A 15,571-nucleotide genomic window follows, 5' to 3' on the forward strand; every position below is an offset into this window, starting at 1 on the left:
CTTACTTTGGAACTACTTCTCTAACCTGCTGCTCTGTTCCATGGAAAACACTAGGACTCTAGTTATTTGCCTATTTTTCTTCAATTATATTATAGAATGATGTGCATCTTGATTGTGACAGATTATTTTATGTGCTTTGCAGAATATTCAGTCTACAAACTGGCAGACAATGAGGTTTAAGCCACCACCTCCAAATTCAGATATTGGATGGAGAGTGGAATTCAGACCTATGGAGGTAAGGAAGACATCAGTATGTACAAGAGCAAATTTCCTTTTAAGTGGAAAAGTACCAGGCATTCTGCCATCCAGTATCAAACTCCTATTACTTGTGCTGTGTTTTCTCCCCTTTGATTTGCTGGATGCAAGTGAAGTGGACAGCAGTATTTAATCAGACATGGACTGTGGGAATGTAACTGACAGGAGAATCCACTGCAGTACATCAACGCATGCTAATGGATTTGGGGTGATGGGGAAAGGAATTAGGCTTGTATTAAAGCAGCAGCAAACAAAGCCCCATTTAGCTTCTAGAGACTGTATTTCTCTAGTACATTTCCTGGTACTGAACAATTCCACTGTCACAGTTTTGTTTTTTTCACAAAGTGCTTTTATTCTGTAGTTGTCTGTTTCTAAGTTCTCTGAATTTAATCCTTTTAGAGTGGAAATTTAAATGCTACTATACTTCTGTAATTAGAGAGCCTGAAGGTGCAGGTTATTAGTGTTTTGATACACAAGTGTGCTTTGCATGGAATTGCAGGGTTGAGTTTGTTGCAGCCTGTGCGTGCTTTGTGCACTGGAAGTCAGTGCTGGTTACTGCGCGTGTGGATCAGCCCTCGGCCAGTACAGCGTGTGTGAGCACAAGCGCCAGCATGAATGTCTGAGTCAAACTGCTCCAGACTGGCCTTGCATGAGTGTGTTCCCACCAAAGTAATTGAATCTCTCCTCCTTTCATGTCTAGGTCCAGTTAACAGACTTTGAAAACTCTGCTTATGTTGTGTTTGTGGTATTGCTAACCAGAGTGATTCTGTCATATAAACTGGATTTTCTCATTCCTTTGTCCAAGGTAGGTGTGAAAGATCAGATCTGAGAGTTAAATGTAATGCATCAAGTCTGATTTTTATCCCCTGCAAGCTAGGAAATAATATTTGTCCATTTACAGAACAGTCATTTTTATCTTCCAGTCAGTTTTCATTTTTACCAGTACTTTGAATTAATTTAAACTCTACAATATTAAACAAATATTTTACTGCTATCTCATGGAATTAAGCATAGACAAATCCTGTAGGAATTTCTGTGATGCCTAGCATTGAACTGCTGCAGAAATGTTGAGAAATACCATTGTCACAAGGCTGTTTTGAGACTGGGAAAGGGTATGTTTCCCCCATTTTACATGGAGGGGAGAAACATGTGGAACTCAGAATAAAAACTTTAGACTTTTCTTAACATGAATGTTGCCTGTGTCTCGTGCTCTTATTCTGTGTTTTGTTTGTATCTCGTGGGGAGGGAAAGGAGGAGTTCTTAGTGCTACACAGTATTTGAGACAATCACTGCTGATTCTGGTCATAACTGTGGCTTGTCTTGAGACAGACAAGCCATGCAAAATGTACTTTTTCCTTAATCTTGCCCTCACAATTGCTGAACTGTTTTGTGTGAAACTGTCCTTGCATGTCCTTTTTCTGAGGCACTTGAACAAAAAATGTATTTAAATGGATATTCCTGTGATGTTACAGGTAGCTTCAAAAAAGATCTTGTAGGGCAGAAGGCTTTTGACACTATGCTGGGAAATCCAGCATAGCCATAGTATCTTGTGGCTTTTCATAGAGTTTTTTTTTAATTAAAATGGAGAAAAATATTGAGTTCATAGATTTACAGTAATCATACCATACATACATGGTATGATTTGGTATGACTTCTAAAAAGAGATGTCAGGGAGTTCAGACTCCATGAATAATGCAGCAATTTAGCAGTTAGATTACATAATTACATTGTTTTTTGAGTGTCTCAAAAGCACAAAAATTTAAACTACCAGTTAAGAGTGAATAAGAGATCAGGTGCTGAAAGAACCTGAACAGAATTGCAGGGCTGGGGGGCTTAAAATTGCTTGAGCTTGTCAAGCAATTTGGCAGGTAATGCAACACAGAATTGCACAACCATTGGTAAGCCTGCCTCTTTCAAGTAAAATAATAGGGGGTTATGGGGCTAATCTCACACTAATCTTGGCTGTCTGATTGAATGTGTTTGAATGCTGTCAGCTGGGACTGGAGCTTTCAAACTTCCAAAACAACCTGTTGTGTAAATAGATTTCATAATATAAAGTGAATTGAAAACAAAGGTTTGGAAGGTAAGTAGAAAGTGAAGGTTTTGCATAGCCTTTAGTTAAATATCAGACAAAGAATTCAGCAAAATGTATCTCTTTTTCTGAGGAGAATATGGTAAAGCTAATGTCCAAAAGCTGTATGATGTTAATTAATTCCTTGAGAACACACCAGCCAAAGAACTTGGACAAAATCTTCCATCCAGAAAGACAGAGCAATGCTTATGTCATTTGCAGAGCAAACGTTGCAGTTTGGGGGCTTTTGAGAAGCCTGAAATTTAGAACTCTTTTTTCTAGCAATCTAAGTTTAAATATCTAACATATTTGGGATGGAATAGATACAATTCCCATAAAAACTTACTTGAATGCTGTTTTTGAAGGTTTGTTTAATACAGTGTCTATTCTTCTAAAGATAGTGATGATTTTGTTAGTAAAAGCAGCAAATTATGGCTAGGGAAATTGAAATTTTATTCTTCCATACATATTTAAATTGCATCTAAATATGCAAAGAAGTCTGCCAGAAGGGATATAACCTGTTAATTGTAACTGTTCCTGTGTTTTCATCCAAAGTGAAATTAGCATGAAATTATCTAACATGATACTGTTACCTATTCTGCTGGAGACCCAGTTTCATAAAATGTCATCTGTTGGTGGGTTTGTCATGGATACTGAAGAATGAAATAAAACTTAGCTTCACAGCTTGACCTTGTGTGATGAAATAGTAAGAAATATAGTATATATTTCAACTTACGAAACACAAATGTGACGGTTTAGTAGAATCTTACTTTTCTAAAATGTCACAGATCCCTGCAATATTTTTTTTGCCAGGTGGATGAAAATATGAAGGTGGCCCAGAAAAGAGATGCTGTACGACAGGGAATGTTTTACTTCAGAAAAGATATATGCAAAGGTATCACATCAAGTAATCTGACTAACATTGTTGTGGATGCTTAGCACATGCCTTGCCCTTTAACCATTTTTTCCCTTTCCCTTTGTCACACGTGAAGGTGGAAATGCTGTTTTGGATGGATGTGGCTCTGCACAGAATGGGACAGGCGCCGACGCAGAAGAGTACACCTTAATGAGCATTGACACAATTATCAATGGGAAGGTAGTAGCCTCTTCTACCTGGAACACATTTCTGTTCTACCCTCCCAGAAACCAGACTGAGTGTGTTTTCTGCTAATTCTTTTCTCTTGCACAGGAAGGAATCTTTCCTGGTTTGATCCCAGTTTTGAATTCCTATCTTGAAAACATGGAGGTGGATGTGGATACAAGATGCACCATCCTAAACTATCTGAAGCTAATAAAAAAGAGAGCCTCTGGTATGTTTGATATTTTTGGACATTGACTTTCTTGGCATATTTCTACTTTCAATTGGATAAGACTGATGGGACCAGTGGATGTCTCATTAGCTGCTGAATTGTTAGAGCAAAGGACTGGAGTGTGTTCTCTGGCCTAAATCTTGTCCTATCTATTTTTAATCTTTAATGTTTAGTGATCCATTTTAGAACTTAAATTCAGAGTAACCGATGGAGTAACAATCATGGTTCAGAGGGTAGTATATACCCAGTCCTCGATTTTACTTTTCAACACCATTTACTGCTGCTTTTGCCACTGTATTGTCTGTCCACTTTGTAGTAGTTTAAACGTACACTAGTCCACTTTGCCCTGTCACTTGAGTGTTGTAAGAGTATTTGAGGCTGGGTCTGATAGCTTGCCTTATATTACTGGTGTGACTCCAAAGCATTCATAAGTGTAAACTCAGGTCTGCTAGACCATTGGACCTAGACTTTAGCTCACTGATAAGAAAGTCCTCCTGTAAGTAGTAGAACTCCTTCAAGGCAGAGCAGAGCAGGGTCTTTCACAGTCTTTCCCATGTTGCAGTGTTTTCAAGACCAGTTTATAATCACTGTTTTATGTTTCTTCTTTAAATGATGCAGTATAATGAGTAAAAGATGCAGGCTAAACTTAATTCCGAACTGTGTGCTTAGTTCAGTTGGCGCCAACTTTTTAACTTTTTCTGTGTATATCCCCTGTATAACTGCATTGATGGAAATTTAGCTAGATGGTTAATTTTAGCCTCATAAGTCAAGAATGTTTTTTTCTTCTTACCTCTCTCCCCCCAGTCCCAAGTTTTAAACTAAAGTGCTGCATTCCTTTTTAATTCCTGGAAATTGCTAGAAGCTTCTAGGTAAAGACCTTTCCAAAGCTGAAGTGGAAATCAGGATTTTGTCTTATCTGGTAATTCACTGCTTTAGCAGTTCTTCAGAATGGTAACATGTTTTTAAACATTCCCTTGTCTGTTGTTTGGGGTTTTTTACCTTCAGAGAAGTGGTCCTAAGAAAACAAGGAATCCGTAACTGTAGCAGGCATTTCCTAAGGCCTAGTGACGAGCTGCAGGTGTTCCCCACCAAAGAAAAACTTTGCTACCTGGTGCAAAGTTGCAGTCATTGCAAAAGTCAGCTCCTGTATTTACACAGACCTAAAAGCTGTGAGAGTGAGGTAGATAAGAGTGTAGGGTTTATAGTTCAGGTCTTACAAACTGAATTGACTTTTAAATGAAGCTTCTTAAGAACTAGAATTCACAGAATAAAAAAGCATTAGGTATTGTATTATTGTGCCACAATGTTTCTCAGCTGTGAGCTTTGGATTATTCCAGTTTACTCTTGATCTTAAATCAAATGTTCCTTATCCACAGCCTGTTTAGTGTGAGTCATACCCACAAAGAGTGGCCATTTTTCAGATTTCTCAAATGGTGAACGCAGCACTCATGAATTAAGACAACCGACACCTTAGCTGCTGTGGCTGTAACCTTGCCCTGGCATAATTCATCTGAGGTTCAGTCACCTCCTCTCCTGCAGCACAGCAAGGTATTACCCTCCTGATCTCTGTATAGCTGGTGTGTGACTGCCACCACTCAGTGAGACTACAGATGTGCTAGGCAGGCAGCAGCTGCTGACCACCACCAGTTATTAATGCAGGCAGTACTGAGGTAGCAGTATCAAGTGGTCCTTGTCCTGGTCTGCTCTCCTGGCTGCCTGCAGTGCCACAGAGCCTTCACAGATGTGATTTCCATGATCTTTGCCTTACCTTTCTTGAAGCAGTTACACTTTTACTCCCCCTAAAGTCATATAATATGAGTCAATAATAAGTCAATAAAATTACACCATTCTATTATATGTTTTTTGAAAAAATTAATTCTCTAGTTTTTCTTGTTTAAATGCTCTTCACAGTTATTCCATGAAATACCTTCTAGGTCCTGTGTTGTAGGATCATGTTTATCTACTCACTTGTCATCAGCATCAATAATTGTGTGGACCTCTCCAGTATATTGTTGCTCCTGAACTTACAATTCCCTTTGCCCCTCCTTGCCTGGAAGGTGTCTCACACCTTTTGGCAGTCAGTGGTGCCATACTCCCATAAGTGCTTCTGAGGGCTGCAGGCTGTGCTCCCGGTGAAGGTGTGCAGGGTACAGCAGGGCCAGGATGGGGAGCGCTGGGCTGCCTGGCCACTAGGTGTCTGTGTTGCTGTGCTGGACACTGCCTGCTCCTGCAGCACCGGGCCTGCGCGGCTTGCGCCCCAACGCGTCTATTCCTGAGCTGCGCTCCGCTCAGCTCCTGCCTCCACGGACTTTCTTGCAGGCCCCCTGCTTTTCGATGGTGTCAGAAAGTTTTCATCTTGAGTTTTTAGTGCCTTCAACAAATAAAGCCTCTTGGGTAATTTTTTTCCTGCCCTCTTAGGTAGAAGTGTAAACTCTGGCCTCATTACTTCTGGCACATATTGATTTCTAGTAACCTTTCTCATTCTGCTTTTCTTTCCAGTACTTTCTGCAATTTTTCTGATTTGTCTTCATGTACATCTGTTCAAAACCACTGCTAGGATTTTTTTGAATAGTGTTGGATTCTTTTTACTTTTTATTTGTGTATTCCTTCATGCTTTCTCTAACTTGATTCCTCTTGCTTTTTATAATATTCTTAAACCAAAGACTTTTGTAGTGGAAGGCCTTTACTCTTTCCACTCTCACAGTGAAGCTGATGTTCTGGTCTGGAAAATGAAAGTTTTTCTAGGCTCTTTGAGCATCCCATCAGCCCATCTTAATGTCTTAACAGTCAGAATTACCTTAAACTTGTAGCAGTTAAGGTTTGCTTGCATGTGCTGCATTCAGGAACAAGATTCAGCAGCCTGGACACTGGTGTCCAGCCAGCCCCCAGCTGCAGCTTCATGGGGATACCAGTCTCCTGCAAGTGGTGTGTGTCATTCAATGACCTCTAACAGACATGCTGGGGACCCTTAGGTACCTGCTGACCACCCCAAGAACTGTGCAGTGAAGCAGAGGTGCTGTGTACAAACCAGAAGTTGCCATAATTGGGAACCAGCCTATTTTTTGCTAGAGTAGCTGCCAGAGGAAGAATAATAAGCCCAGGCTGACTGATCAAAACTAGCAGCTCAGTTGGATGGATCAACTACAAACTTATTTTATATAAATGTAGTAGTGCAGAGGTGTCTGATTCATCTCAGCCAGATTCTTTTTTAAATGAAGTGTTAAATACCTTTTGCTGTACAATCTGTTGGTAGCACCTGTTATAGTTGCTGCTTCTCTCTGCATTGTGTCATTGGAACATCTGAAAGTTGGAAAATTGCACCAGATGAGTGGCTTTTAGACCATCAGGGAAAAGTCAGCTTAATTGTGGCTGCAGTTTAGCCATATTTGAAAACCAAAAAGTACAGGAATGTGTTTCTCATGAAAATGTGGGCTACTCATTAATTGCGTATATAGTGCACAGAACTCTAGGTGTTCTACTGCTAAATTAGATGTATAAACTGTGAAATTTAATTTCCTCTTGCCCGCAGGAGAATTAATGACAGTTGCTCGATGGATGAGGGAGTTCATCGCACAGCATCCGGACTACAAGCAAGACAGTGTGATAACTGATGAAATGAATTACAGCCTTATGTGGAGATGCAACCAAATCGCTCAAGGCCAGGCAGAGTGTCCTGAACTACTGGGGGTAGGATTTAATAAGAAACAAAGTGGAAATAAAACTGACTCTTTGTAATGAATGAATGAATGCTTCTTAAATAATAAAAAGATTAAGCCTTTTAGCAAAGCACTAGCAAAGATACTGTGAATCTGGTACAGTTTCATGGTGTGAAGACCAAAACAGGGATACTGCACTATAAAATGGGCCAATCTGCCTAAATATTCATTTAAGGCATCCTAAAATAGGCATATTCTTATTGTTAAGGTTTATACAATATACATGTAAATAGTAAAATATTTTTATGATTAACATCAATGTATTTTAATACCATTGTAACTAAGGTTATTGTGAATTAGCTTGTAACTTTTTTATGCTTAATATAGAAAGAAAAATTGTCATGAACAGCTTTGTAAATGTAATGGTACTTGTATATTATATGCATTCCAGTTACTGAATGTTTACTGTAATTTTTTTTATCCTGGAATGTGCTAAGTAATTTACCTTATTGTGTAAGAAAAAAAAATCCTTCTGGATCTACCTGAATCACAGATACTTCTTCCTTCTATTGGGTTTTGAAAGTATGTAAGAACAGACAAATATATGTGCATCCGAGCTGTTAATCTCACAATAGTTTCTCAGTTGCCACAAGACCTTCATCCACTTGTAAACTCTAAAACTCAGAGGAACAGATCTGGTTTTATTCAGATAATGCAAGTCAGCCTGCCTGCAGACGCAGTTATTTTCTTTCCCTCTGAAATAAGCTGCATGCTGTCTCAGTTCAGAAAATCTGCCCGATGATTTCATAAAAAAGTAGTAACGGGAGATGTGTCAAAAGGGAGGAGGAAATGAGAGCTAGACATACAGCTCTCCTCACAAAGGAACCAGAGGCACCTGCTCTGGACTTCAGCCTGCTTGACTGCTCTTCTCCCACCCTGCTGCTGTTCCCATAGTCAACAGTGACTGCAGCACAAAACCAAACTTCTGTCCATTCTTGCTGAAGGTTTAGTTTCTCATTTTGTCATTTTGTTAATTATACCTATTTTTGTCAGCATGTTTATTTTTTATAAGGTAATTTATGTAGGTGGCTGGGATTACCTACATAGCTGTAGTTATGGAAAATTTAATCCCTTCTAGAAAACAGTTTAAAGAGAAATTTTGGAATGCACTAATCCTTTGAATTGGAAGCTGGTGCTGGGAGTGACTGTAATCTATTTCAATTCAGCCATTGCATCTGTAAATAAAGCAAACTTAAGGGGCCTTTTTGATTTAGCTTCTTAACTGATTTCTAAAAGTGAATTGCATTAGGGGTAGAAGATGCAAAGCTTATGGAAGCATATTAAAATCCCTAAGATCTAATGATTTTTTTAAAAGAACTAATGGAGAAACTGCAGTGAGAGGTGCACCGAGAAGCTTTTATGTACTGAATTACACTTCATTCTGTGTTCACAGGTGTGCTTTAGAGAATAAAAAGAATACTCTTTCTCTGCAGTGGTGAAATTTGTTTTAATTAAGATGTAGGCATATGCTAATTTAGTTTCTGTAACAAGGAAATAAAAATAAAATTTGCAGTATGTGTTGGTCACTTGCATGACTTGAACCCACGCTTTTAGATTGAAAAAAGCAGGAGTTGCATACCTGGCAGGTACAACTCACCCAGACTTTGTTCACAGTGGAGCTTCTCAGGACTCAGACAAATGGTCTGACACTCCTACAGCAAAGTCCTTGCTGTTGTTAAAGTAGTAGCATCTGTCTGGTTGCACAGCCTGAGCCACTATGCTTGGAAAACCCTTAAAAATAGTTGGAATGCTTTTCTGCTGGTACTGCTTCAATACATGTCCTTATTCCCTTTTAGTTGACATTGAATCACCCTTCTGGCCAGCTATGTGTCCTGTAAGATAGAGAACATTTTGTCATGATGCCTTAAAAGTTGTGGCTGGAAGTTTCCCTCCTGATTTCTTGTGTGCGTGTTTCCAGAAGGGATGAGTGAGATCAAACAGAGCTGCTTCTGTTTTTTGAGACATGCATGGTTGCAGTGTCTAAGCATTGTACATTCACTAGATGAAGAGTTCAGGTATGTGATCCAGCCTGTTCTCTATAGTGTGCTGAAGGCTGTCAGCACAAACCAGAGTTGCTGCAGGGACAGGGGGCGTGCTTTGCCACTATCTTTGAATACAACTTAGAGGTGGCTCTGTTCTATCTGTGCCCACTCTGAGATAGAGAAGTAAATCCTAGTCCAAGCCTCAAGCCCTAGCTGGCCTTTTGCAGAGAGCATGAGAAACTTCTTTGGGCTATGCATACAGGACTTTTGGTTCTGCAGTCATGAAATGCTTTCATGGAAATAATGACCTTTCCATCAATCATGTGAGCAAAGGGAGACAAAGAAGTATCAGGCACCTGAGGTGAATTGTGCTTGATTCCTTCCCCAAAGACTAACTGTGCATCAGTCGTGGCACTTTCAGTGATCATTGTGCTGGCCTCAGTTCAGCCCTAGTAACACACTTCATGCCATCCACTCTGTTTTCAGCTAGGAGATGCCATTGTGATCTCCAGAGGTCTGGATGCTATGAAATCCGATTCCAGTTTTCTCTTGCATCAGACTATTTGTGTTCAAGTGTCTTTGTTTCTGGATTATTATAGCCATGCTTTTGTCATAGCCTACATCCTTAAAGTGTCTCCTTTTGTGTGTGCACAAAGCTCTGCAAGCAGCTTGCCTTTCTCACAGTGGTGCAAGCCTGCTCCAGCCTGGGTTCCTCCGTCCATGGGCTGCAGGTCCTGCCAGGACTCCATGCCATTGCGGATTTCCCACAAAATCACAGCCTTCTTTGGGCATTCATCTGCTTTGCTGGGGGTTTTTCTAGGAGCTGCAGGTGGATCTCTGCATCACCATAGACCTTCATGGGCTGCAGGGACATAGCTTCCTCACCATGGTCTGCAGGGAATCTCAGCTCTGCCACCTGGAGCACCACCTTCCCCTCCTCCTTCTCTGACCTTGGTGTCTGCAGAGCTGTTTCTCACACATATTCTCACTCCAATTGAGTGCTGATGTGCAGGTTTTTCCCTTTTTCTTAAAAATACTATTCCAGAAGTACCACCACTGGTGATGATGGGCTCAGCCTGGGCCAGCAGCAGGTCCATCTTGGAGCCCTCTGTCATTGACTGTTGCACATGGGGGAAGCTTCCAGCAGCTTCTCACAGAAGCTGTAGCCTGCACGATACCAAAACGGGACCATGCAAACCAAATACAGTGTTCCCTGGAATAAGATTCCCTTAGAAATGGGAATCTCCTGGTAAGGTTCTCCTAGACAGGTAAAGTCAGGAGGGCTTTGCAGGCTACAACACTTTCTGCCCATTCCCTCTCAAGTATGAGGATTTCCTCTGTACAGCAGTGGGAGCAGTAAATGCAAGTTTCTGCAGCTTGTGTAACAGCACTGTGTCTCCCTTTGAACAAAGCAATGTCTTTCCTGAAGAAAAGTGTAACTGTAAATGCTGGTTTATGAATTGAACAACTGGGCAAAATACTATGGCTTATGATAAGCAAGAAATGGCTGTAAATTCTTCTCTCAGATTTTGAAAACAATGTTAATTTAGCCATTGAATTTAGTTATGTATCGCAAAGTTACTCCAAAGTTACACCCCTGTGACGTGACACAAAGAGAAAACTAAAATCTTGCTGTGAGAAAGTAAAAAGTAAATTTTCCTTCACTTCCCAGTGAAGGAAAGTTAAAATAATACCCAGAGCCACATTGTGCACAAAAAAAAAAGTGTTGGTACATGATGGCTCCTCTTCATTGACTTCTAAGAGTTTGTGTTCTGGCCAGAAAAATGCTAGTTTATAAAATATTTAAGTAACAACAATTGTTCTTACTCTGGAGAAAGTCCAAGCTCCTATTAAATGCAATTAGATCAAAAGTAAGCAGATTTTTTTCTGATGGTACAAGGTAATGGTACAGATTTTAATGAAAGATCTTAAAGAGTGCCTTACTGTCAGTGCCTTAACTACAGCCAGTCTGTGTGGCAGTGAGGAGTTGCTTGCTGTGTGTTGCTCTGGCAGGTCATGTTCAGAAGAGGTGGCTGGGGGCGGGGAAGAGGAAAGAATGAAGGGGAGAAGCCTATTACCATCCTGAGAGGTTCCATTTTTCTCTCTACTCTTTGATTTGTGCCGGGGAAGTATCTGTGCCAAGACGACCTCAAGTTCTCCAGCATTTTTCAGTTACGTTTCTTCTTTCCCTTCAACCATTTTCTAGCTTGGACTATATTCCTTCCCGTCTGTTCCCATCTGTGCATGCACAGGCAGAGCTGGACATCTAATCCTTGCCAGCTTACTCACCACATGGGCATTCAGAGGCCAAGAACTTGGAGTGTTTTTCTTGGCACCGCAAGGGACTGGGACTCCTTGCCCAGAGACCGTCACACAGCTGCCTAATGAAAAACAGGAAAGCCTTCCAGCAAAAAAAATACCTCTCTGCTGAGGGGAAGCAAGACTTGGCATCACTCACATTTCCTACCTTTCATCCCACTCTGCAGTGTTTCTGTGTGTTATTCATCCCACTGGCATCAGCTACAGGCATCTGATTCTAAAGAGCAGTAGGACAGAGGATGGCATGGGATGTTAGTGGAGGCAGGCCAAGCTGGCAGCCAGCTCTCCAGACCCCCCAGACTGTGGAGAGCAGGAGATGGGGCTGTTGTACTCTGTCTCAGACACAAACTGGACCACTGAACACAAACCACTTCTGCCTGTAACTTCTCATCCTGGCAGGGTGAACCAGAGCAATGCAATATAAACTCTGATGAGATCCCTGGGCTTTGGCAGCGTGACCACTGCCAGCAAAATGAAATAACCTTGGCACAGAGAGCAGACACCAGGCAGGGTCCTCACTGGGGTGTGCTCAAGCCACGGCGAAGAGGCTGAACAAAACTCATTGCTAAGGCCAGAGCCAGCCCTAGGTGTCCTCCTAAGGTAAGAGGCACTGCAGTGAGCTGGGAGAGAAAGCAGCTGTTCTCAGCCAAATAAAGGGGAAAAGAAGCCAGAGCCACAGCGGAATTCCAGGTCCAAATCCTCTGTGGATTTATGCCCAAGTTGCTTCTCACGGGTTAACCCATGAACTCTTCTTGGTGGAGTTGCACAGCAGACCAGTGGTTATTCCTCTCCATCCCTGCTGCATTCCCTCTGGGAAGGGGCAAATGGCAGATGAAGTCTGTGGTGGGGCTGCCTGGGGACACCCCAGCTGGGAGCCCTCCAGGCAGATGTGCTTTGCAGATGCTCTATAAGCAGGGCAGACCTCTGTGTGTGTTTAAAGAGCAATCCCGACCTGCGACCTGCGTGTCCCTTTCCAACGTTTGGTTTAGCCACACAATTGCTAGGAGCAAAACTGCCATGGTCCAAATAAAAACATGTAACATTCCAGTGCTTCCGGACATGACACATCCTGAACAACTGAGGTGAAGAGGTGAATTCCCTTTTTAAATGCAGTTTGCTCTTGCTCTTAAAATAATCATTTCTAGACAACAAACTTCACTTGCTCTTTAAAAAAAATCTGTCCAGGACTCCTTAGAGAATGGCATAAAACAACATATTTCAGATTTTTGTCTTTTTCCCTTTACTTCCAGTGCAGCCCAATTGGCACACATCCCACAGTTTCTTGTGGGAGAGGGATGCAGCCGTTTTTAGAGATGCATATGAAAAGCAGAGCTTCAGAAGGGAGTGCACACATATTCCTGGAAATTCATTCTGGCTTTCCACTTCCCACACATCACAGCACATGGGGTGTCACCAGTATGTGGCCATTCCCACTCAGGCCACAGGGACTCTAAGAGGTGGCATGGTTAGGAAGGGAGAAGGTAGCCAGGCTTCCCACTTCAGTCCCTCCAGCTGTGACTCTGGCTTCCAGAAACATGGCATGTTTGGCCTTGTGGGCACTCCCTTCTGGAGCTCTGCTTTTCATATGCATCTCTGAAAACAGCTGCATCCCTCCCCCACAAGAAGCTGTGGGAGGTGTGCCAATTGGGCTGCACTGATAAAGTGTGATGCTTGCCCTGAGCCCCAACACAGTGCTAGGACAAAACATTTCTCATCCTGCCTCAGAGAATCAGAATTCACAGAACAGAAAGGAAATTTCGACGATTACAACTGTGCTACAAGAGTATCCAGGGAAAATCCCAGCAGGCTGTTGTGTTTCTCACTGAGTGCCTTCTGTACTCATTTGTTTGTACAAAGCTCTGTATTAGTTTTCAAGATTACTCCACAGCAAGCTGCTCTCTGGGAAGAGGAAGACTTCCTCTAGGACCACACTGTCCAGAGGGGATCATCTGTTAGGCACACCAGCTGTCAGGACATCACCAAATGGTTAACTGTTTCCATCTCTGCTTCCATCCTCAAAGGGGGGGTTATCTCCTTTTGTCCTGATGCAGCCAACAGAGTTTTGTAGTGTGTCAAAACTTTGGTGCCAAGCGCATTTACTGTTGCAATGCCATGCTACAACACCTGACAGCTGACATATGGCAACCAAAGGCACAAGCGTGGGTCTAGGAGTGCCCACAGAATGATGAGAGGTGGTGAGTGTGATGTTCTAATTGCAATTAATGTGTAAAGCATTATGATAAATTTTATCATCAAACTGCACTGTCTTTACAACTTTTCCTTGGCTGTGCCAAGAGTTTGAGAGAGATGACATAGTGACAGCCTTGCCCACCCATTTCCTATATTTTATCATCAACAAATACAGAGCGTGTATAAACTTGGTTTGTCTTAGCTACTTCCTTGTAAACAACTTTTACTGGTGGAGCCCACTGGCTCAAAATCAGCCAGATTGGAGATTCTCCAATACCTGTCATGAAAAAATACCTCTGGGCTGTGTCCTGGGACACCACAGGTGGCATGTGCCTCCAAGAGGGCGTTATGGACACTTCAGAAATCACTGAACACTAGTGCTGTGTCTTCATGGCATACCTCCAGCTGGAGATCAGCAGCTATGACAGACCCTACAACAGGAACTGGTGATTTAGCAGCTACTTTCAAAAACTCTTTCAATGGGCCAGGAAGCACTGACGTAACACCAAGTTCCCAGTTTTGAATTTGCCTGATGTTTTCTGTGGGGATAGGAAGGAAAAAAATCTGAATCATAAATACCCAGCATATCCCAGCTTCTCTGTCCAAGTGTTCCCAGGAGCTCTGCCTGCTCCAAGAAGCAAAGCTAAACCTAGTCAAGAGAAACTGCAAATGATGTTTTCCAGGGGAAAAGGCTAGCTTCATCATTCCCTCTCTGCCCCCCTTACCTTCTCCTTCAGGACCACACCCTTCCTGCACCCTCCTCTCCCCAGATAGCACATCTCCCTGGTTGAGTCTCTTGTCTGACTGACTGCTTCTTTTGTTTCTGAGTAAGCTCTGCCTCCCGATTTAACCTGCCTGCCCCTCTGCAGCTCCATGTCAGCAGCCCCACAACCATGAGATGCAAAATGGGAGACTGTGCCTGCTTCCACTACCCAGGCGGTGGAAGAGACACAAAAAACCTGGGAAGCCATGGGCATGAGCCACACAATAGTCCTTTTAAAATGCCTCATTACTTAACATCATGAAGGAAGACTGCAAGGCTTATGCAGCCTAGACTTGAGGACAGAGTGCACAAGTTACAAGCTTGTGGGTGGCTTTTTTTTGTCTCTGGTTAACCGAAAAAAAAAAAAAAAGGAAAAAAAATTTAAAAAAGGAAAAGAGGGAGGTGCTAAGGAGCTCCAGTTTGTCCAAGTTCAGTTTATCCAGCAGCTCAGATTTCAGAAGACAGGGCAGAAGAAGACAGGTCTGGTGTAAAGAGCGAGTTGTAAATTGTCTGCAAGGAGACAGGCAAAGGAAAATCTGCATTTATTCAGAGACAGGAGAATAGACAGCTGAAATGGAGACCAGCAGGACATACAGGAGTGGTGAGAAGCTGAGAATAACCCACCTAATAAAGTGAAGTGATAGTCAGGAGGCAACCTAAGATTGGGCAGAACAGGAAAAAGTCAGAGATTTAGATAGCAGGGAGAATTTAGTAGTGTCTGTAAAACCTGATGGTCCAGGCAAGATAAATCTGGCATGTAATTTGGGATGGAAGGCCTTTTTGTGTTTGCAGAATTTTATCTTTAAAAAAAAAACAATTAAAAAAACTTCTCTAATTTTGAGCCTCTCCTTCCATCAAGTGATTGCCAAGGAATGCTTTAATATTCTTACCTCATTAGCTTTGTCAGACAGCAAGGCAGGCAGGAACTGCTCTGTGTCTGGCTCCCGTGGAACCAGTTTTGGACA

General features: G+C 42.0%; 1 protein-coding gene across 2 annotated transcripts in view; it reads left to right on the forward strand.

Annotated features, from left to right (window-relative positions):
* GCLC (glutamate-cysteine ligase catalytic subunit) overlaps window positions 1–8,867 on the forward strand; it is a 37,056-nt gene extending 28,189 nt beyond the window's left edge. For both annotated transcript variants that reach the window (XM_059842733.1, XM_059842734.1), the window contains 6 exons: window positions 143–235; window positions 956–1,060; window positions 3,140–3,221; window positions 3,319–3,422; window positions 3,516–3,636; window positions 7,166–8,867. In XM_059842733.1, coding sequence (XP_059698716.1) covers window positions 143–235; window positions 956–1,060; window positions 3,140–3,221; window positions 3,319–3,422; window positions 3,516–3,636; window positions 7,166–7,371 — 711 coding nt within the window. In that variant the 3' untranslated portion in view covers window positions 7,372–8,867. The remainder of the gene's footprint in view (window positions 1–142; window positions 236–955; window positions 1,061–3,139; window positions 3,222–3,318; window positions 3,423–3,515; window positions 3,637–7,165) is intronic.
* The last annotated feature ends 6,704 nt before the right edge of the window (window positions 8,868–15,571 follow it).

The sequence above is a fragment of the Haemorhous mexicanus genome, chromosome 3, assembly GCF_027477595.1.
Source record: "Haemorhous mexicanus isolate bHaeMex1 chromosome 3, bHaeMex1.pri, whole genome shotgun sequence".
Taxonomy (NCBI): domain Eukaryota; kingdom Metazoa; phylum Chordata; class Aves; order Passeriformes; family Fringillidae; genus Haemorhous; species Haemorhous mexicanus.